The following is a 24,568-nucleotide window of genomic DNA, read 5'->3' on the forward strand; positions in this document are numbered from 1 at the left end:
ACCCCCATTGTATGTGCCTATTCCAGCTCAAACACACACTGGGAATTCTCCTCGGCCAGTCAAAAGCAGTTGGCAACAAACTGCTGTAGCAAACCAGGCACTACTTTTCAACAATCACCATGTAATCACACAAACCATGTAATCAGCATTCCTATCATGATTTCTGCATCATTTTTATGTGGATTTGAAGTCAGCAAGTTAATAAAATACAGTTTCTATGGTACTTTGCATGAGCTTTTTAAGCTCCTTTTGCTCAAGGATCATACAAAACAAAAGCAGAAAAAAGTATGACAACACTCTGGAGGCCTTTGTTATTTTTAAAAGTATTGAATCAAATGACAATTCCTCTCCAATGAGGAGAAAAAAAATCCTCCCATCAGCTGGTAAAGGTTTTTTCCTTTTTATGGTAAATACATATGATATGGATACATGTTTTGAGGGAAATAACAGGTGTGCTGCTCTTTTGTGCTCAATGAGCAAACCATTAGCATTGTTATATTCACCTTTTCAGCAAAACCATTAATAACATCATCAATGGGCCATTTCATACAGAATAGAGGCATCCCTATCTTTCATACAAAGACAGGGGTAGAATGAAGCTATCTAAGCCTATAAGCTGCATAACTGTATAAGCTCTACTTATACAGTCAAATCATACTGGATACACACTATATTTAGAGGTTTCCTAATTCTGTACTGCTTAGCATCTTTCACATTTTCAAAGCAGACTTCAGGAAATTAGGTATTCTAATTTAGAGAGAAAAAAACAAACAAACAAACAAACAAAAAAAAACTCTTATGAGTTAAATCAGCAAGTGGTAGTGCCAATTAAGAGTCCTTCTTTCAGGAAGGGAAAAAAAACCCCCACAAACCTGTAATAGAACCTCTACATTTCTTAACTGGTATTTTCTTGGATGCTAAAAACCCCCACATGTGTTTTAGATTGACAAAATTTCATGTCTGTCTTCCAAAAAGTTAGTCGTGTCCAGCAATCTGTACAAGCCTTCTCCCTAAACAGCTTCTCATAATTTCCTGGCATTAGCCCTTCACTACACAAGGTCTCACAGGCATATAGCTGTAAAACACACCAAGATTTATAGAAGGAGAAAAAGAAAAAAAATATTGGTGCAGTCAGTTTCTCATTTTAGCTAGCATCATACTTTTTTTTAAGACCAAAAGACAGAATTAGTTGTCTAGTAAGAAACCCAGTTAAAACAAAAAATAATAAAGTGAGTCCACAGGGTCCTGTGGCCCCTGGAGTCACTGGAAATCAGCATTTGGCAGTTCCACATTGACCTACTTTTCTTTTCCATGAGCCCAGTACTACTGTTTTCACAATGTAAAGTCCTGCAATACAAATTGATAAACCCCAAAAATATGCCACTTTTCACATGCCTGATTATAACACAAATGCAAGTATGGGCAGAAACTGCAATTCTTTATTAATTCTAGTATCTGAACACCATGGGGTTTTTTTAACGCAGACATAAAAGCACAGGAATGATCTGCCTTCATCCCTGTGTTGTTTTGATGCTTTTTCTTTACATCTGTTACACAAATGAGTCTAAATCCACATGGTTCTATTCTTCCAGACTAAATCACTAATCCTGTCATTAAGCTCAGAAAAACACACATTATTTTTACACTCACTAAAGTCACCATTTATCACAGTGAAGATGCTGCTACTGTTCTGCATAAATAACCTTTATGTTGCAGAAAAAAAAAAAAACAACACATGAAAACCATGAACACATACACTAAAAACCACTTAAACTCAGAGTACAAATAAATTTTAAAAACTTAAAATCAAAGTACCAAGACATTCTTGTCTTCCAGTGTTTGTATTTCAATACTAAACAGTATGTTAAAGATAACCTGTGTCAAAGGACAAACCTTTTTCCTCAACTAAATGTAATAAGATTCATTTTTTACACTACAAAGGAATAATTTTTTAGAAAGAGCACATAAATAATTTGAAGGTTTTACTTACTGGTAATTGCACTCTATATTTTGCATTCATATAGGCATTATGAGGAAAATTTTAATACAAAGAGCTGGGAAGTCCAAGTTTTATCTGCTGAGATCCAGTTGCAGCATTCTTCACTTCCTTGTTACAGTTGAGGCTATCACTTGCACTTCAAACAGGATCTGATCCAAAGCCCATTAAAGAATTTCCATTGATTTCAACAGGGCTTGGAATGCAGCCATCATGCAAGGAGCACCATTCTTTGCTTTCAAACACCATTAGTGCTATCAGCTATAATACTGACACCAGTTCTCATGAAGTCTGAATCCTTTAACATTTGGTTTTTCTTAAAATCCCTAGTTCATCCAAGCACCTCAAAACCAAGAGAAAACATCCAATGCCTAAGTTTTTACTAATTTTTAAAGTTAGACATGAAAACACACTCATGATAACACAGCATACAGATTTAAAATACTAAATATGAAACTCTGAAATTAGGATCCAACAGGCCCTCGTGATTGTAAGGGGGAGGAGCTTTTGGTCAGCAACATGAGGGACATCAGCAATACTCTTACCTTGAAGACTTCATGGATGCAAGGAAATCACTCTCAAGTCTGTAAGTGGTGAGTATTTTAATTCTTAAATGCTTTCAGCTAAAATACCCAAATCTTTTATTGAGCATTTAATTCATCCTTTATCTTAAAGCAACCCCTGAAATAAAACTACATACTCCTCACCTACATCTTGGTTCTCTTCTGTCACTCCTGATGCAGATAGTAAACACTATTTCATATGCAACAATCAATGAATACTTATTCAAAAGAGTTATGAGGGACACAAGCAATAACAATTATATTTCTATGAGCAAGAACAAGAAGTACTCATGCCAATTTCCTAATATAATACCAGTATTTGCCTAGTTTCATCATTCCCAACCCAACTTGACCTTCAAATGAATGGAAGTGCCACTTGACAACTAAAAAACTTTCTTTTGTTTAAAGGCAGCACTGCCACTGAACAAGACTGGCCTCTCAGCCAGGTCTGTTTCAGATATCAGGGAAAGATGAACAGCTCTGTAATTCTACATACCTCGTTGGCAGCTTCTCAAAGTCCACATCCAGAAACTGTTCATAGCTAGACACAAAACTATCCAACCAGAGCTTCAGATAATCTGGATCTTTCTGTAAAAAGGAAGAGAACATTAGGCAATATTGCACTCAAGGTCATCTATCAATAACTCTGTAGTTGTACTGCTTCAAATAAAAAGCTTCTATTGAATGCATTTCAACTGGAAGAAAGGAGGGAATACACATTTTTTAGAACCAAAAGGAAAAACAACCACCTGCGTACTTTGAAACTTTCAGCTACATTGTGTTGATGGGACATTTTTTCTCAATTAATTAATGTGTCTCCTCTCCTTGGCACCAGTGCTAACCAAAGCATTTTAGCTTTTCCCCTCACGAACAATCTTAACTTATTCTCCAGAGTCATCCTATCAGCTTTACAAACTTACTAGAATGTGTTCTACTCTAGATACCATAGGTACTAATACACAACAGTCCTTATGGCTCATAAAATTAAATAAGAACCCTAACAGGGAGCTTAATCACAAAATAATTTTCTTTTTCCTTCACTCATAGGTTAATATGGCAGATAACAGCAGATTAGAGACAGATGGTGTTCATAAAGACAATATAGAAACTGTGAGTCGCATACTAGATAGTTATAAAACAGATAGAAAATTGTATTTAAGCTTCCTAGTTGTTCCTAGTAAAGCACTAAGACTGTGTTTGTGACCAGCAGTCCCTCAGGGCTGGACACTGTCCCAGGAACTAGGACAGATATTAGACAACTGCAAGGCACACAGGGAAATTCTGTCAAAATATGCATCTGAAGTGGTCTTACTTTAGAAGTCAAGCTGCTCAATTTTCAGAAACAAGTTGCCAGCCCACAGCTAACATATTCCTCTGCCAGGACTGTGCAGTCTTGTCCATTAACACACATACACACAGTCCCACATTCTATGCTACAAATAATTTTCAAAACAGTTTTAAATTTTTTGCCTGAAGTATTTGAGATTACAAATTATTTCTGAACCCACTCCATAATTTATAACATTTTAAAGAAGTTTAAAACATTTTTCTTCATCCTTTTCCCTCTTCTGTATCTCCTCCTTTTTGTTTGTTGCCTTTATATTACCATAACTGTTCCCAAATAAGATAATGTTTCCCTGCAGAGTTAAGATCGAAGAGCAAACAGTGATTATCTCTAACACACACACTCTTCTGCGCTGCACACACACTGCAATGTCAGTGTAAAAGAAAGTCAACAAGAAAGACTGACAGACTGACAGAGAAGCTACCTACAAAAGAGCCCCCCACAGGGAAGAAACCTAACAAGACAAAGTTTAAAAAACCCACACAAACAAAACAACCTCAGAACAAAATAAACACATAAATCCAGAACTTCAAGTGGTGCAAAGCTCTTCTCAGAGTATCTTTCCAAGCAAGCATAGGAGTTATAAAGCATAGAAATGCCCTTCTCAGTCTAGACTTTACCCTTCTCTGTGTCCTCAAAAAACACCCTCAACTTGAGCAAGAAGTGCCACAAATATCCAGACACAACTGACCTCACTATCACTAATTATATATAAAATGTGTTCAGGTACTGTAACAACAGGTGCCAAATAAAACCAGCTAGATACATATATCTGATTAGTTGCTTCTGCTGACTTTATGGCATTTTCTTGTTCACTTTTCCTATTTGTCTTATTTTCCCTTCTTCTCCTTAATTACTAATCTCTCCCTCCTTCATAATCTGTCTTCTCATCTCTGCTTTTATTCACTTTTCAATTATTGAAGTAATCACTCCCTTTTTTTTTTTCCTGTTAAAAATTTGTGAAAACAGCACTATGTTCTGCAAGAGTAATGTAGCCTTGTTCTCATGTTCAATATGCATGGAACTACCAAACAGTTACCTCAAACACACCCACCAATTGTCCTCAACATGAAACTGCAAAACACAGAATGAAGGAAGTGGTTGAGATAAAGAATAATTTCAAGGTTTCCAAGCTACCGGTTTAAGCTTTGAAATCCAGGCTTAAGCCAACAGAGGATTATCACAAGTAGATGAGTATAGAACAAACATTTCTCAGGTTCAGACATCAAACATATTGAAAATCAACCCAAAAGTTAGACAAGAGGTAAGACTTGCCGAAAAGAATGATTCAGAAGTAGTAGAAGACACTGTCTTCAGACAGCCCAGCTTTTCAAAAATGTTCAGATATTTAAAGCTTTAACTTTCTTGTATTTCACAGCAAGTAATTTTAGCTTCAAGCAAGCTATTTCACAGGACCATAAAGACAAGGAAAACCAGGATACCATTTTAGTAATTACAATACAGCTTAGGCTACAAAGGACGAGGCAACCTCAGGGAAGTAATGAACAGGAATGTTGCCCTGTCCATGTGTCCAAGCCTCTGATGATAACAGCCACATACATGCGCAAAAATTGAACTTATGCGAGTTTTCCCCTGTTGAACAAACTGCTTTTTCGTTGGCATGAGAAACTTCTTGAAATCCAGCAAGAAATACTAGATTGATTCTATTCATATTCCCAAATTAAAATTGTTTGTTGACACAGCTCAGGCTCATTGCTAGTTGTTTAAAGTAAACTTGTGTAAAAAAACTGTTTCTCTTGGTCACCATGAAAGGAGATGTGCAAATAACAACATTATCTGACATAAAATTGCTTTCACAAAAGTCAAGGGTGAGAAAAGGGTAAGGGTAGGGCAAAAGACAAAATTATATTAAATGCCTGCTTGCTCCTTTTTAATGATACAGCCTAAATCAGTTTAAAGCTTCTTTATCTTTGAATTACAGTGCCTTTGCAAAGCTGTCAGTACAGACTGGGAATAAGAGAACACCAGCAGACAATATATGCAAGAAGCAGCATTTATACAGATGGCAAGAGTAAACCACATGTTATGAAACAGCCAAAAGCTTTGCCCTACCTGTAGAGCACAGACTGCTCCATTTGCTCTGCCACTAGAACACCTCCTAGTCCTGGTAAAAAACAACTGCAGTACTGTCTGATCATTCCCTGCAGCACACTATTCAACCCAACTCCCTTCTATCTAAATCTCCTGCCAGTCAATTAGTAATGTAATATTCCAAGTTATTAAAATAATTAGATTTGATATCAAAATACCAGGTAGCACTACTGGTATGTGCCAGCAGAAAACAGTTTATGCAATAGTTGACTCAGAGTCAAATCTAGAGATTTCCATCCAAGCAACAGCACTAACTCCAAACCACTTGGACAAAAATTTTTTTTAAAAAAATCATGAAGGCAAAAAAGTAAACAAGATCACTTAGCAACATGAGAAACACCAAGAAATAGATCTCCATTATACTCCAGCTAACAGAGGCATGCCTCCTTTCCAAAAAGGAACAAAAATGAAGACTTGTGAAGAAGTAGTTCATTCCAGGAAAAAGTGACAAAATATTTACCAGAAGGGCTACAATTAAGATATGTAAGTGATTTCAAAAATGTTAGAAACAGAAATTATAAGCAGCTTTCAAACTTCGAATCTGGCCCAGGTTTTCTTTTTTCTTTATTAGCAACAATCATTACAGATCCTAAGCACCAGTCTCCGGTTGAAAGCTGCAAGAAATCTACATTTTACTGAAGCAGTTTTAAGAAAGGAAACTGAAAATGGTAAATGTTACCCTTTGCAAAGTACATATAAATGTCCTAAAACACAGCTAAATACATACAACCTTTCTGAAGACCTGCCTATGTGAGTCAAATGCATCTTACATTCTTCCAAACCAAAGGCATCATAGATTAGGAGAAACAAAGTCTTTTTACAGTGGTTTAAAATACCAAGTTCATAATAAAACCAGGCAGTAATAACAGGTATCAGCTGTTTTGCTTACACTGTGATTTTATGGACAATGCAATTATCCTACCCAGCATCTTTATCTTGAACTTAACTTTTTCTTGAGGCCAGCTGCTCCCATTTAATCTGGAGTTTAAATTTGGTGGAATGAAAAAAGAAAAAGAACGCATTTCTGTTAAGCTCTCCCCCCATCCACCTTTTTAACTATCTTCTATTTTCCCACAACAGAAGTGGTAAACCACATTAACAGCAGAAAACAAATTATCCTTACTGTAACATAAATACATTTGTGTTCTACAATGCCAGATCAACTTTCCAAGCCAGTACATGTCACAATATGACAAATATTTGTTATTATGTGTCAGAAGACAGCATCCCATGGGATCCACGCTGCTTCTGAAGGCAATAAATCACTGAACTGTAACCTCAGCTCCATCTGATTCACTTTAAGTTGCGAGCTACTACATTACATTTGTGGTCCTCCTCAGGAAGCAGCAGAACATCAGAACAAAGCATCACAAATACCCAGAAGCCTTGCTACCAGTAGAAACAGCAAAAACAACGGAATGTATTTCCCCTCTTTGAAAATTACCCTTTTGTTATCATTTTGAAGACAGGTAGCTGGAGGCTGTATACCAGAAAACAGCCTCAAATTGTTTTCTGTGGTGCTGGTTGAAGATGCACTTTTAAAGCACAGTTTACAAAGCAACTTATGCTTTGATAATACACCACAAAGCTAAACTGTGATAAACCAGTGTAAGGATGGGTATTCTTTCCCAGCCTCACCACACACACTCTGCAGACATGTCCTGTGAAATCAGCAAGAAATCAGGAAGGACATCTTTGATTTCTACAGCAGCAGTAAAAGCAGGAAGAAGCTTGTAAGTGGTAATAAAATGCCTTTCACCACTTACAACTTTCCAATTACTACAAGACAAGAAATAATGTTTTCTGAAACCTTAAAGCCTTTTATGTTACAAGCCTAAGCCTTTCATTTATCTACCTGAAACGTGCCTAGGTTTTGTGCAGGACAAATTTATGGAACTTATTTGAATAATAATTCACATGTAGAAACTGCATGCCTTAAAACTTCTGGAAGATAATTTCCCCGTGGCTTGAACTCCAAGAAGGTAAAATCCAACTAAAGCCAGCCATTTCTCTTCATAGTGATAAACAGAAACAACCAGAGTTTTAACAAGCCTATCTTAAAAGTGTTATTTTAAGAAAAGTGAAAACCTATGAAAAAAATCCTGAAAAACAAAATAAAGAACTCAGGAGTATGAAAGTTCTTTCGTTGATAGCCACAAGTTTGCAGAGGCTAAACCTAGGCTTCTGAGCTCAGCCCATTGTAATGAAGGCCTGTGAAACTGCTGTAGCAAGTGCACTCACCTGCACTAATGAAAAATAAGTCCTTGGTGCCTATTAAATCAAATGTAGCTCAGAGCACCTGAAAGTAAAAATACTTCCTTGTTCCTTCCCTTCCGTAAATACCTGTGGTTTTCATTAAAGAAACAAACAAATAACCCAACCCAGACAATGACACACCACCCTTCAGGCCTCCATGTCCCTGAGATCCTCCTGGCACAATAAGAGTCACTACAGCTCTTTACGCTGCCAGGCCTGAGCAGTGGAGTGTTCCTAACAGGTACTGAAAATAACCTCAAAAAGCACTCAAAACCATAACACACTAAACCTATCTCCCATGAAACAGCCAGAGGAGGGTTAGGTTGCTTTTGTTTTTTTTTTTTTTCTTTTCCAACATAGTACAATGCTAGAAAGAAAAACAACATTTGCTAAATAAACCCATTGTACTGATCCCCAGTATGCACTGCAATACTGTGACTAAACACTACCAAACAATTATCAAGATTCCCATGGAGTGTTAACACTTGCAATAGGATCAATAAACTCTAGCAATGCTGCTCTTAGACATGGTGGAACTGGCAAACAAGCTCCCAGTTCATCACCTTCAGCACTGAACCAGGCTGAGGCAAAGCAAAAAATGTCTGAAGCAGTACAACATTTTTCAGATCCATTAAGAAGCCAGGTAGTACTAGTCTTACAGCTATCTCTCACTTAAATCAAAGTATTTTACACAAAACTGGCACTGAAGCCCTCCCAGCTGAAAGTGTTCAGCCCTGTGCCTGTGGAATACTAGCACATTTACCCAAGACTACTTATGTATTTATAGAGAGAGTTTCTTTTATATTTAGTAGCAACTTCCTTTTCTACCAAGGCTTCAGGCAAAGAACTGGAAGGGCAAAGCTCAGTAGAATTATATAGATATGTTCAGGAAGTATTAGTTGCTAAAAACAAAAGCTGGATCCACCCGAGGCCCTTTGCAGTGTCACATTCCATGGTCTAAAGGCAAAAATTCCCTGCAGGGCAGTTCAGAGTCCAACTATCAGACAAGCCCGACTTGTTCGACGAGCCAGTTGTTTGAAGTCGTTAAATTTAACATGCAGCCATCAAACAGCCAGCCGGGCCTGACTCCTGTGCTAGCTCTCAGTCAACCTTCAAAGTGCATTTCAGCTCAGAAGCACTACCATAAAATCTCACTGGCACTGGCATTATTAAAACTAATCCCCCACCCCCAAGCATTTTATTTAAAATAAGAACAATCCTTTGGTGTCAAGGTTGAATTAGATTTACAAAATGTAACATTAGAAAACTAAACATGAAACATTGCCTTTAGATCACTGGTGAGTTTACTCATCTTTAAATTAACTGAAGAAGTCTGCATAATGCAGAATTGCAGAACATTTCTCAACACTGTTTGAAATAAACTATTCATTTGGGAATTCGAAGATTTGTGTTAAGAGAGCTCTTTCCTCTTCATGTTTTCAGACATAAAAGGCTACATTTCCAGCACGAGAACTTGTAGCATCCTTTACTCTGAAATACGACACAGTGCTTATGCTTTTTGTGAACCTTCCTTATAAAATGCCTAAATAAAATATTAAAAGCTTTATTATAGCAGCAACACTGCATTTAGAATAAGTAAAAGACTTCATGATAAACCATTCTAAACTAGCAAAACTGCCTTGATAAATACAATCACCCAATTCTAATTGATTGGGGAATCGCCTTTCGGCACAACTTTCCATTATAATCAAAATACTGACTTTTGAATCAGTGGATCCAAAAGAAGAAAAGCTCCTGCCAAGTAACTATAAATCTCCATTTTCAACATCCACACAAACATTTTGTTCCCTTTCCAGAATTAAAAGCAAAAAGAGATGGAGTGGTGATGCTTTGTTTTATAAATGGAAGTTGAAGTGAATCATGATAGAAACAACTATTTTGGGACAAGTTAAAAATTCTCTTTAGCATGGAGATTTATACCAAAATAAGCCTATAGCTGCCAATCATGATAAAATTTAGCTCACAAACTTAAAAGTTTAATATTTTTCTTGTTTTTTTTCAAAACAAAAATATTTATAATCTTCTAGTATTGCCTTAAGTTGAAGATAATCCAAGCACTTTTATTCATTTTCCTTCTTACTTCAGACCTCCAACAAAACTGGAAAACCAAAATGAAAATTTTCTTACTAAAATACAAGTAAAGCCTCTACTTTCTCTTGCCTTTTTTTATTGTTGCTGTTGTTTTTGAATGATGATACAATTACAGCCTTGTAGCTTGAAACTGGCATGTGACTGATGCCATCCATGGGATGAATCTAATTAATGTGAATTCAGATCTTTATGTCTTCACATTTGACAGAAAGTGCCACTGGGCAAGCCCTCTCTACAAGTTGGTATACCCTATGTCAGCCTTCTGAAGTCCACTGCACAGAGCACTTATCAGGAATTTATCATATTGTAACAAATTACATTCTATTAACATTCAATTTTCCCATCAAAGTTGGCATAGTGAACCAACTGGAAGCTGTATTTTAAGGGGAACAAGAAGCATCCAAAATAATTCTAAGGCAACTAAAATAACATTTCAAAAGTCCACAGTGTCAAGATTAGTCTAAATTTAATGAAAATTCAAACTATACTTCAGGAAAGCTCTAGACTAACTCTTAATTGCTTTAAAACTCCAAATTATGCCATTATTTTACATGAGAAAAAGGCTGAATTCTAGCAACAACACACAGAAAGTCAGCTTTTGCCCCACTAACTTTCTAACTTTCAATGTAGTGCAAGAGACAACACAAGTTTATCACAGACAGAAAGGATGCAGGATGATGCTACAACAGTAAAACATCAGCCTATTTCACAGTATCAACAGCTAAACATTGTCTAGCCATGTCTTCCAGCAGATAAAGGTTGAAAAGCCAAGTACAGCTTAGCAAAAAAAAGTCTGCATTTGTTTCAAAATCTCATGTGATTACACCGATTTAAACTAAAACCAATTTCTGTATCTTTAGCTATGGATTTAACTATTTGGTTTTGCCTCCTCAGTCTTGCCTGGCCTTACATACTGAAGGTATAACTCATGTATACACTGAGGGAGTATCATTTCAAAACCGCAAATCCACTTTTCAAAAGCACACTTGAAAAAAACCCTCAAAAACTATGGCATAGCAGAATGCAGGTTACTTGTCCCAATGCTGTTCAGCATCCCCTGCACTTCTGCTGGTTCAGTTTTTAAATGATTAGCACAATTAACTAAAGCCGGATTTCTGTAAATATAACACTTGTTTTCTATACCCCGCTTTACTCCCAAGAGCTTTACCTATCCACTATATATTTAATATCACTTATTCCCATTGCTTACCAAATGCAAATGTCATCCTCAATTATAAATTAGATTATCAAAACTACTTTAAATATCAGAAAATACATCAACACACACAAACATCTTACCAGCAGAGAAAACTCACTGTTAATGTTTACATTCATGGATACTTGGAGAAGCCTGAGATATCCAACTTAAGACAGGGTTTATGAGGAGAATAATCAAATACAGTTTTTGTTTCTTGGTGTTCCCTGTTGTATCTCTTATGGTCCTCCACTGCAGCCTCCCATTTAGTAGAAGATAAATTGAAAAAGTTAGACTTGAGCAAACTGGTCCTTTTTTAAAGAAAAAAGCTGCTTATCTGTACTGTTGAGATGTGCATGTTTTGATGTTTGTTCCCCTATTCACATATAATTCTTTCAGTAAGAAAAGCTCAGTAATCAGAGAAGCTCTCCTCTCTTCTACAGCAGCTGTTTAACCTTTCTGAAGCCTGTAAATATTTTATCAGTATCTATTGACAACATCTGAATTCAAGCCTTAAGCTTCAACGCTCTTCAATGGGCAGCTAGCAAGCCTTTCTGTCATTTCTGTAATCAGCACAAACACATTGCATATTTGAGTTGATTTGGCAATATTCTTTTATCAGGACACACATTATCCCCAGATCTGCCCAGCTGATCAAGTTAAAAGAGCCATAACTCAGCCACACACAATGATCCAGAGCATGTTAAATTTGCTCTATATTAGAGCATCAATACAGAACCAGAAGCCTGTGTTTGTAGCTTTGTGATATATCATTCCATTTAGGAGACACTCAATTCTTCCATGCCAATAAAAGTTTGATCTGAATTATATTTGTTGGCATGTTCAGAACTGGATGTTTCTCACTGATTCTGTAAAGTGCTGATCCACAAACCCGTAGACAGGAGGGAATTGTAACCTCATGCTGGACACCACTAAAGCCCTGAATCTTACATCAAAAACATGGACAAACCCCAGACTCTACTTCATCCAGCAGCAGCAGCTACATATAAGTACTGTCAAATATATTAAAGAATAACAATAATTTCTTCATAGCTTGTAAAATGTTATGGTTTTCTTACATCTTTGCCTTTTATCTACTGCCTCACTGCAACCTGAAGTCTGTGTTCTCTGTCAGACTCTGTTCTGCATCTGAGCAACTATCAGCACAAGGTCACACTGGCCCATAATTAAAGCAGGAAACAGCCACTCAAGAGACTGATGTCTCATATGCTCATGTCAGTTATTTACATGAAAAGTTCTATATTTGTAAATATCAAAATCGTGTTAGTTCTTGGACTAGGAGACATCTCTTTAAATAGCAGCTAATTCAGAATTGAAGACCAACTGTTGTCGTTTATTTATATCCATTCTTAATTCAGCCTCTTGAATAGAGACAGAACAAAGATATTTTTACCACCACATGGCCACAAGTGACTTGTGACATGATCTTCTACAAGTTACACTCCCTAGGAATTCAGAGATTTACTTAAAACAATCCACAGAAAAGATATCTTACACAGCAATTCCTCACAAGACTTCACTCCCTAGTCTCAGCAGAGGCATGAATTTACATGACAGTGAATTATGAAAAATTACTTTTACTGAGCATTTGGCTTGCTCAAACATTCATCTAACTGTAAGCTGAATACTTCTTTATCAAATCTAACAAAGGCAATATATAGCAATGTGATCTGCATCACTGACAAGTCACCAACTACACAAGAAGGAAGACAAGGGCCAGCCAAGTCAGGATGAGAACACACTTGGGATGCAAAGGTCAGTGTTTCACATGGGGCTTACAATTCAACATCAAAGATTATTATATTCTTCTTGAATTATATGTTTCTCACCACAACAAAGCATATTTTGGCTAAATCCACATTTCTTTGAGAAACAATGTTACAATATTAAATGAGAAGATATTTATAATAGACAAATATCCTTCACTGTGCCAGAGAGAAAAACCACAACATATTTATCTCAATACAATCAGAATTTGTAAAAACAAACAAGAGGTACAGCACGAGGCAAGAAAGTACATTTGAGATAACAGCTCATGCACAGGTCTGCTGCTCTTAACACAGCGAGGGATGTGATTGTCTCAGCTCTCTCCATTAGTAAGCCAGACCATTATGATCAGCTAACACACAGTCCTGACTACATCAATGACACTAGGGTTGAACGTTCCCTCTTTAAAATGTGAAGTACAGGCTCCAACTGAATGACAAACATTCACAGCTTTCCCTTCAAACCATTGTGTCATCTCACAGGAAAAGGCAGTGTTCAAATGGATCAGGGCTATGTTGAAGACAAGAGTGTAAGAAAAAGCTCAGAACCATTGTAGTATCATGAAAATTAAAGATTTTCTGATGTGCATATGGCAGCCAAGTGCTTGCATTAATGCCTTTGAAACCCCTTTTGAAGGCAACTAGGATCTCTTTATTTTCATAGACTAGGAAGATCTCCATATAAAAGGCTGTCTGAACACCTTCTGAATAAAATCCAAAATATCAGAAATCCTGACATGCTTTTTTCTCTAAGAGTCTGAAATATCTACCAGAACAACTGGAGATGAACTACATATCTTATGTAGTTCATATTCTATGGACTTACGTATATAAGTTAAAATCTTACAGATAAGACAGAGGTTGAATCTCTTTAATTTGAATCTGCAGCAAAAGTTACTTCAGAGGATTATGAAACAAATTTTCTAAACTAATATATAATTAATATCTAACAAAAGGTTACTCAACCAATATTACAATAGCAACATTACCATAGTAATACGACAGCCATGACAGTCTAATGTTACACAACAAAACTGGTAGATAAACTCAGTCACATAAACCCAAACAAGTCACAGACACACATGAGAGCATGTCCTTTTCTTCTACCCAGTGGAGCTCTTCTCCTGCTGTACACTTACATTAGTAAAGCATTTTCAGGTATCTGCTCTATATGCACTTATACAAGAAATGTTCCATGCTCCTCTGTAGGTTGTTGAAGGCTTTAAACTGGCAGTCCACTGGAAAACATTTCTGCTATCTATTCTACACAATTCAATTATCTTAAAATGCTCACATTCCAACATTTGGATGAGAAGACAGCAGTTTACATCTATATCAATATTTGAGTAAAGGCATTGTACATTAACAGTTCACTGAAGAGAAAAAAGTCCCCCAATCACTAAACTCATTTGAAACTGAAAATCATCAGGAAGTTACATCCTTAACATCCCGCAGTCTTTGCAGAAACTTTAACATCAACCAATTGAAAAAAAGGAAGAAAAAAACCAAAATCAATAAAAGACTCAAGACAAAAACAGACTTGGACTGTGAATAATACAACATGGTGATAATGACCCCAGTGACTCAAATCTAAATTTTACTTAATCTAATGAAGTTTTAAACTGCTTCCATGCAACATCAGAAGCATTGTAAATCAAATGTGGCTACTACTTTCATCTGTAACAGTAGACTGTAATCTGGGGCTTTTAGGGAAACAGAAGGAGAAAAAAAAATCCTAAACCAAATCCCAGCCTTAGATTAGAAACTGCCAGATGAAAAACAATTGAATACCAACTAAAACCAAACCCTTGCAGACACTCAAATATTTTCTGTAAAAAAAAAAAAAAAAAAAACAAAACACACACACCCCCACCAAAAAAAAAAAAAAAAAAAAAAAAAAAAAAAAAAAAAAAAAAAAAAGCCCAGAAAAAATAAGCCATCCCATATGTGGTGTCTTCCAAAGACTGCTCCTGCAGAGGTCCTCATTAATGTTGTTGTCTGCCCAAATCTCCAATTCCTTAACTGCACAAGAGGCAATGAAAATGGAGAAATGCCTTCCTAATGTTGCTTTGCACAAAACTAAGTGTTGCAACTGACACCTGATGCTGCCAGAGATGTCAAGGGATCACAAAGAACAAGAGTCACGACCCAGGATAGATGGTAAGATGGTAACACAGCATTATGCAGCACTTGAAAGCTGTGAAAAGCCTTGCTGCTTTAGCATAGGGTGCTGTATTTAAAAGATTATCATGAAAGACCCGATTATCAAAAGACAAGACTATTAGCAACAGTCTGAAGCATCACAAAGGAGTAGCTTGGATTTCACTGTTTCTGTAGCTAACGAGACTGCAAAAGTTAAAGCCACATATTTGGGGTTTGTGGAACAATAAATTCCTACTTTACTCAACTGTAATTCTCCAGCCATTTGTCTAGTCTGAAGGAATTGCCTAGCTTTCTTTCCCAGGATGTCATTCTGGGACAAAGTCATTGCAGTGCAACATACTACACTTCACTGGGCAGTGCCAGGTATAAATAACTTTTCTCTAAGCCACTCTATCTTGTCACTGGTAATTATTACTACACCTTCCCATTCTGCTAGATGCTCTGAGAAGAACAAAGCACAACATACAGATGTTTCCAGTGGACTGAACAAATTAATTTACATTAAGGCCTCCCATATTTCACATCCCAAGATGGAGACATAGCTTCTTCATCTGCTCTTAACTTCACCAAGCTTAATCCAAGACTCTAATTCTGGATGCCTGCCTCAAGCAGAGTAAGATATCATTTTCACCCAAACCAGTTGAGACATAAGGAAAAAAAAATTGGTTTGTGCCTAACACTTACTGAAAAAGTGAAGACTCCCTTTTTCTGAATCACTCCAGTTGCCCTCATATTTTGAAGACACTCTATTTTATTTTTAAAATGTATGCTTTGTTACTTAGGAACAAGCCCTTACCAACAAACAAAGTCATTTAATTATGCCCTTAATATACGAGTCTAAAAGAGGCCCAAATAGTCACTGATAACTAATAAGGAGACAGAATATAAGAAAAGATGATTTTTTGAATAGCCCATCCTCTACAACCTGAGATCTGAGTAGACTGTGGACACATCATTCCCATAAAGAAACTGAACATCCCCTAAGTGATCTAAACTACACATTTTAAATAGCACTCCCTCATGCAAACTTCCTGCTATGTGAACAACATGGAGATGGATAGTATACAACCTGAATGAAAGGTTTCAGCAAAGGGGGAGTACGTCCAAGACAGACAAAGCAATATTTTGAACAAAAAGGGAGGAAAGAGCCAAAGAACAGCCGAGCAAAGAAATTCAGAATTTGGCTCATCTCTGAGGCCTTAATGTCTCTCAAAGCTGAGTCAAGTCTGGATTCTTTGAGTGTATTCCAAGTGCATTTGTTCCTCTCACATCGATGAACTCACTGGCAAAACATCCATCTTCTCCAGTGCTACTCCACTTCCTACTGCCATTACCATTACTACACTGGTTTAAAAGGCAAAGGTTCAGCCCAGATCACCCACACGGCTGCAGTAAGAACCGTTACCACGCTTTTATGCTTGCACTAGTTTTAACAACTTGTAGAGGATTAAGGTTGCACAAAAATTAGGAAACTGTACAATTAAGACAAGTACTTTATGCACTTGTGTTAAATGTTTTGTACTTAATATCTCACATTCTACGCCCTTGAGATGGGCATTGTCTAGAAATGAGGTGGGAAGAATAAGGGAAGGACTGTTCTACCCTTAATGTCCTACTGGATTGGAGACTTAAAGAAACTGAAATCCAAACGAAGCATGAGACTGCAAAAAGGCAAAACAAAACCAGAGATTAGGCCATCGAAAGCTACCCTTGCCACTGAGCTCCTGTATGACATTAGATCAGTCCTTTCCTCCACCTTTACAGCTATTTTTTGCATGCTACTTATTTTACAGCTACCTATTCTGGTAATCTGTAATCCAATTTCTCTACATACTCAGCACACCCGGCAGCAATTAAGAAGCGTTTTAAACACATTAATTGCTTTACACTATAAAATGCAAATGGAGGCAGGACAACATTTTTGTATTATTTCTGCCAAGTGAAGGAAATTCATTACGAATGGAGTATGTAGATATTATGGCAATAGCCAGCAAAGGCAGATTCTGGAGTAACTTAATAAATCTGCTCTTTGGGAAGGGTTTTGCTAATGAAGTTTAAATAAAACTGAAGCTGTTCAGAAATCAGTAAGTACAAAGCTAAATACTAGGCAGCACTGAATTAAATCAATACAGTACACCTTAATGTGCTACAAACGAAAGAATTATATAAAACGTATGCATTCGCAAAGTTAAAATATATAGCTACAATAACAGCTTAAACTGACCCACGAGCACTGCACTTTTCATCTCAAACATTAAAAAGACCAACCCGAATAGCAAACCATAGGATAAGGCTGTAAATAGTGTAAGTGCAAATTACATCCTTACAAGAAGCTAATCATGTCCTCGCAATTTCCAAGATAAAAGATACTACAATTTAAATACCTGACTACCAAACAAGAGAGGATAAAAGCAAACAAACGCAAGCCCTTACCTTGTTGCAGTAAAGCATCCAAAGCTCATACAGCCTCTCTCGGGATGCCATTCCTCCCCTTCCTCTTCCCGTCGATCCCAGCTACTTTTCTCCTCAAGATCCTACCATGCTCAGTTCCCAGGCACTCTTCCCACAGTTTTGCTTTATTATTAGTTATATCATAACCCGAGAAGAAGCCAAGTAACGAGGTCTCAGTCTCTCCTTTTCGAGTAAACAACGAAGTGCAACATAAGCAACTGCAGACAAGTGTCAAGCATGTCCGTTCTTCGCCAGTGCCGCCTCGGTTTTAATCTCTGAAAGTGAAAACATACCCTTCAGGCCTTTGGCGAAGGGAGGAAAAAACAAATCCGCACTCAAAGCGCACAGACAGCCTGGGGAACGGGGCGGCGGCGGGTCGCACCGCTTTGCTCTCTGACACTGCTCCCCGCTGACGGGGAGCTCTGGCGTTTAATGTTCGTGCCGCTTTCTCGCTCTCTCAGGGGGGGAGCCGCGGGGCTGCCGAGCGGGGCCGCTGCCGGCCCGGCGGTGACAGCCGTGCCACCGCCCTTCTGCCCCGGGCCCGGCTCCGCGGCCGCTCCGGACCCGGCGGGCCCCGCGGGCCGGCGGCTGCCGGGATGAGCCCCGCGCTGCACCGCCGCCCGCCCCCGGCCGGGACCGGCCGCCCCGCGCCGCCACCTACCGCGCCCCGGCCTCCCCCGGCTCCCGCCGCGCTGCCGCGGCCTCTCCCGCAGCCGACCCGGGCCGCGGCGAGTGGCGGCCGGCGGGAGGGGCCGAGCCTCGCCACATCGCCCGCCCCGCCCGCGCTCCGCACACGCCCCGGGCCGCGCCGAGGGGCGGGGAAGCCGCGGGCGCCATCTTGGCCGCGGGCACGGCAGGGCAGGGCAAGGCAGGGCAGGGCAGTGCCCGGCAGGGCAGGGCCCGCCGGGGTCCGAGCCCGTCCGCAGCCTGCGGCGCCTCAGCCCAGAGCCCAGTCCTGCCCCGTCCGCAGCCTGCGGCCCCTCAGCCCCACAGCCGGCGGTGCTGCCCTGGGCCGCGCCGGGAGCGCTCCGTAAGGAAGCGGCATCCCCGCTCTGAGCACGTCAGGAAGCCTCCGCACTGCTTTGCTTCATAAGTAATAAAGGCTACCAAGCACATACATGTGTTTTACATACGCTCGAGAGGCTTGCCAGCATAGCCTGCGGAGCAGGGATATATCCGTACATCCAGCTTGCTGCGCCTGCAGGGCAGACCCCCGCCTTGTGTGCAGAGCTCGCACAGGACTGAGGAACCAAAGTTAGATTTCGTAAAAAAAAGAGTTGGGTTTCCAAAGGAGAAATGGAAAAGACATCCCTGAGCTGGCGGGTGGCCCTGCCCCAGCACAGCGGCCTGTGCCTACACCGCCCCACCGCAGGGAAGGGCTTCCCTCGGCTCCTTCGGGAACAGGATCCGAGCGTGACCCGGGCGCTCCGAGGGGAACAATGGGCGTCCCTGCCTGTCCTCCTGCTCCCTCGGAAAGTCAGGCTGGACATTAATGTCGTGTCACACTCCAAAGCCGGGAGGGGGCAGTTTAAGCAGACATGGGGCATCTCTCCAGTTTGCTGTGAGAATCACTTTTGGCCACAGCCCTCATCCTTCTGCCGCTGGGTCATCTCCTCACTTGGGTTTGTACAGCTTTGCCATTCATTTCGGAGGGCTTTCATACCAATGCAATTCTTTAATATAAGATTTGGAAATTCTTTGCAAAGGAATTGACCGGGCAATATCACTGTAGTGTCTGACACATGAATTTTTTCTAGGGATGGATAAGTATCACCAAGAGCCCAAAGACAGATTGAGGTATGTTCCTGCAACAGGCCTTTGCATATTTGTGTTGTTTTTAGAAGATCAGTGAAGTTTCCCCGGTGAAATTTAGGAGCTAATCTCTGCTCGATGTTGTTTCATGTGGATCACCACTGTGGGAGTGGTAGAAGTATCTTTTCCTGCAATATCTAAACATAGTATCTAGCACGGATGGAGGGACACTGACAAAAATGAGACAGTAAAATTATTTTTAGCTGTGTGATACATATGTTCTGCTACTTGATGCTACCCACAATATTCTGCTGCCTTGAGGATGTAACATAATTTTTTCCATCAAGAAAAAAAGAAGAGCTTAGAGTCTAGCTCTGTCCCCAGGGCAGGATCTGCTGTGCTTAAACCACCCTGGGCCCCCTGCAGTGAAATGTGTCTAGGACAAAAAGAGAGCCTGCCTCCTCTCTGAGAGACTTATCTCAGGGCTTGAGTTACTGCTGGGAGTTCTTCCCTAGCAGCCAACCTGCATCACCTTTCTAGCAAATGCAAACCACTGTTATTTGGCCCTTCCGCAGTAATTCAATAAAAGGAAGCTCCTTCTAGCAGCTCTTTGAATTACAAACTCTTATCACAATTTTGGGGTGGGTTTTTTGCAGCCTTTTCTAGACTAAACAACAGTTTATTTCAAATTTCTCTTACAACTTGCTCCCTTTGAATAAGTCAGGTCCTAGCAAAGCCATGTAAAAATCTCAATCCTCCCTTCAGATATTGCTCTTCTTTCTTGCATTACTGACTCCTGTAAAAGCAGCTGCTCCTACACACACCAGTCCTGCAGCAGCCTTCAATGAAGCAATAAAAATCCATCCTCTGACAGAAATGGGAGACTCCTCCCTGGCTAAGTGGTGCCGCCTCTGTAATTCGGATGCTCCCAGACTATAAAGCAGCCGTTTTCCACTCTGCTGGAGTTGTAGCAATGTAGTTATTTTAGCGGGCCTAGGCAATCAGTGCTGCTTGTGTAGGCAGTTCTTGCCTTATATAGGTGCTCTAGATGGAAAGTAAAGCATTTGTGGTTTGCAACAGAACAGTCTGTTCTTGTGTCATTCAGGGTGAGTGGTCTCCTGGTCTGACCTTCTAGAGGATTTCCTAAGCCAGGTAGCTCCCTGTAAGGTTGTTGAGGTGGCTTTGGGGTGTCTGCATCACTGAGTGTAGGTCAAGTTTAGTCTCATTCTGTACAGACAGACATTTAGCATTTGCTATGAGTTTTTTCTTACATAGATAAATGGGCAATAATGGGAGAGGTCTGTGGAAAAAGGTGGGTTACAGGTTTGTCTCTGCAGGTGGAGTATAATTCTAGGTGAATTTATATTTCAGTGTACTTACCTACACAAAGACTCAGCAAAGGATATGGAAATCAAAGAATGGAGGAAGTTGTAAAGAGAAGCTTTGCCAGCTATGGATGGGTACTTCAAAATCTAAGTGTTTATGATTCGTTTCGGCTGTGAGATAATTATTAGATTTTTCATTGCCTGCTCTTCCATAATTATGTATCACTTGTTTCTTGGACCTTAAACAGTCAGGTAGGCAGTGTTCATTAGTATTTCATTGTCCCTTAGCTGCTGTCTTGTGGTTACAACAGTGGTTATTTCTCATACTTTGTTTATTGCTTGTGGGTTTCAATGTCACTCAACAGGAGCTGTAAATTAGTAACTCAGTCATTTTACTATGGAGTGAACTTATTTGTCAGCAAGTCCAGGGAACAGAATGAGTAGAAAGAAGAGTGTGGATAAGGAGAAGGCATTAATTTTATGTCAAGGAAAGATTTAACAAAGCAATGGACTACACTGAATTGTAACTTTGAGTCCAGGAACTTCTGAAGTGGCAGGAAAAGCCATACGCCTTATAGTACTGTTTTTGTGAAATTATACTTATTTTCTAGGCATGTGAATTAAACAGGCAAAAATCTGTATTTGACTTTTAGATATTCTCAGGCCTGTTGTTTGGCCCTAAGGCTTCTACTGAAACCAAGCCCTAGACCAACAGAAATTATGCTGAGATGGATGTATGGCAAAGCTTTTAGCTGAGCTTTCTCTTGACGTCTTAAAGCTAATGCTTTGTTTACCAACAATAAAGACCAGAAATAGACTTAGAAATTAGTTTAGAAATGAACCTGCCTCTCAATTCTTCCACCTTTTTTCGCAAACAGGCTCTTGCACAGAAGCAAGGAGTAATCTTTACAGTGTAAGTAAACAAATGGCCTTGTGGCTGCATGTAAAATTTCCGTTATCAAAATACCTTTGGCTGAATGTAAAGAAATAAGACTTTTTGGATGCTAGTTTCTGGACATTCAAGCCAAAATAACTTGAGATTGGATTTGGTGTGACTATTGGAAAGAGGCAAGCTGGTCCTTGTAAGATTCCAAGGTCTTTGTGATGACATTTTGCTGAGGGTGATTTGAATTTCTCTGGCTATGATTGCCAGATGAGTTCGTAATTATTCTGTTAGGTTAAGTCAGCAAACCTAATGTTTAATTTTCCTTTTGTTACCATACTCACTTTGTACCCCAGGTAATTCAGAGCTTGTTAGTTGTTCATGAAATTGGAAAATGGGAAGGAATTTGTTTGTCCCTTGATATATAAATGGTATCTAGGGATTTTGGTTGCTTTCTTTTAAAGTGTTGGAGACTGGCCACAGCTAAAGCTGGGAGGTGATGGTCTGGCTAATAGCATTAAGTCCCCCTGCCTGCCCTGCTTTCAGATATGCAGGGTTAAGCCATTCACCAGACTTAAATTCAGAAAGGAATTTACCTCAGGGTAGCCTGAGAGCCTGGTGAGTATTTTTGTCCTTGCCCGTCCTTTCGGCTTGTTTCTACAGGGGGCCTTCAGTATAATGACTCCACCGCTGTCAAAGGCTCAGGCAGGGACTTGATCTCTTCTGCTCCCTTTTTTGGAATATGGGCTCCCTTATCACAAGTCTTAAGTTTGCAGCTGTGCTAGGAATGTTCTGTGTGGGTACCTCTTAAAGACCCTCTCAGACTAAATAGATAGTATGTGTTTATAGGCTTTGATCTGCCTTGGTTCTTAAACTGCAAAAATTCATGCATGAGAGTTGGGTCTTAGAACTGTCCCTCTCCTCTGCTGTCATTTAGATTAGCTATGCAACAGCTAACATGTAGATTTGTGCTACAGCTGTCTTTCTCTTGCAGATGCTTGAAGGCACCAGTTGTTACTGCACAAGACTGCATCATAAAATTGTTCTCCTTCCTTCACTTCTCACTCAAAGTAAGACATCCTTTACTATACAATCTTAGTGCCAGGGGTCAGTGAAGTGCCTTCTTGCACTTCGAATCGTTCTGCTTTAGTTAAGAGGGTATTTAATGAATTATTTCATTATGTTGCAGTGCTCAGCAGTATGGATCTGCAGCATGATTCCTGAAAGCCATCAGTGTGTCAGGAAAAAAACCAGCATAGCATAGCAGCAGCCAAGACTGAAGGATGTGTAAGGGTTAGTAGTCTCTGTTGATCTGTTTGAATTTAATTCCCTCTTAGCTGAGCCAGGGCGAGGTTGTCTCAAGGGTGTCTGCTACAGCAACTTGGAGCCTACCTTCTCTTGGTTTGGGGACGAAGGCAAATGAAGGGAAGTCACTAAGGGAAAATGGGCTTAGGAAAGCTCTAACTTTGATTAGAGGTGTGGTTATTGCAAAATATTAGTACCACAGCCTCCCAAAAGTTAGATGTTGGCTGCAAACACACTGTCTGTTTCTGAGTGGGATGTGAAACCAGAGGTGTGCCCTTGTGAGTACCCCAGGGACTTGGCTAGATTAACTCCTGAGCACAGAAAGGGTATAGAGACCTGAATGATGGCTACTGTTCTAAAACTTGAAATGGAGTTTTAAAGATTCTGCAGTGTGGTGTAAACAGTGTGCTGTTAGAGTATTTGAGAGACTTGTGGGGGCCCACTTGCACACTGAACTGGTTGTAGAATCTTTAATATAACAGGTCTCTCTTTTGGTTTGTAACCCCAGCCCTAGGGAAAGCTGCTACTTCTGTGCTCTGGAGGGTCAACATGAGTTCATGCCTCCAAATGGTGTGAGGTCCTGGCTAAACAAAAGAGCACAGTGTAGGCCTTGAGCTGGAAGTAGGAGCAATTCAATCCTGTGCAGAAATCTGGATTTAATGCCAAATGGTAGCAGGAACTATTGGGCACTAGGACTGTTTGTTTGTTGGGTGTTTCTTAATCATGAAGTGAATAGGTAACTGAAAGATTTATTTTGGTATCTGTAGCATTTCAAATAGTCATTGCTAGAACTATTTTTTATTAATAAACTTGGTAAATACTGTAAATGCCTCACTCTGTCTTAAACCATCCAGTGTCACAGCTGGAGGCTTGGTAGGCAGATACTGTTTGCTGTCCGCTTGCCAGTTTACTCACAGAATAATTCTGTGAAGGCCATTGCTTTTATGGGGCAACTCAAGATGAAAGGTACATCCTTTAATGAATTCAACCATGGAGTTAGTCCATGGGCTCAGTTACAGGTGGAGTTTGTGATTTTCATCATCATAAATGAAGAATTTTTTTCTCTAAGGTCTGAAAGTTTTTGGGTTTTTTTTTGTTTGTTTTTGTTTTTTTGTTTTTTTTTTTTTTTTTTTTTTTTGGGTTTTTTTTGTTGTTGTTGTTTTTGGTTTTTTTTGGTTTTTTGCTTGGTTTTTTTTTTTTTGCTTGTTTGTTTTGTGGGGGTTTTGTTTGTTTTGTTTTGTTTTGTTTTGTTTTTGTTTTGTTTTTTGGTTTTGTTTGGGGTTTTTGGGGCTTGTTTTGTTTTGTTGGTTTGTTTGTTTTTAC

The 24,568-nt window shown here is 39.4% G+C and overlaps 1 protein-coding gene across 4 annotated transcripts in view; it reads right to left on the minus strand.

The window, feature by feature from the left end:
• NBEAL1 (neurobeachin like 1) overlaps positions 1-19,115 on the minus strand; it is a 75,454-nt gene extending 56,339 nt beyond the window's left edge. For 3 of the 4 annotated variants that reach the window (XM_083865471.1, XM_083865470.1, XM_083865468.1), the window contains exons 1-3: positions 18,642-18,706; positions 17,963-18,255; positions 3,056-3,147 (exon numbers count right to left, since the gene is read on the minus strand). In XM_083865471.1, the coding sequence (XP_083721597.1) occupies positions 3,056-3,147; positions 17,963-18,013 (143 nt within the window). In that variant the 5' untranslated portion in view covers positions 18,014-18,255; positions 18,642-18,706. Of the gene's footprint in view, positions 1-3,055; positions 3,148-17,962; positions 18,256-18,641; positions 18,707-19,098 lie in introns of those variants that run through there. The other variant, XM_083865469.1, reaches the window with a different exon arrangement.
• Positions 19,116-24,568: the final 5,453 nt, after the last annotated feature.

This window comes from Zosterops lateralis, assembly GCF_965231275.1.
Source record: "Zosterops lateralis genome assembly, chromosome: 7".
NCBI classification, from domain to species: Eukaryota; Metazoa; Chordata; class Aves; order Passeriformes; family Zosteropidae; genus Zosterops; species Zosterops lateralis.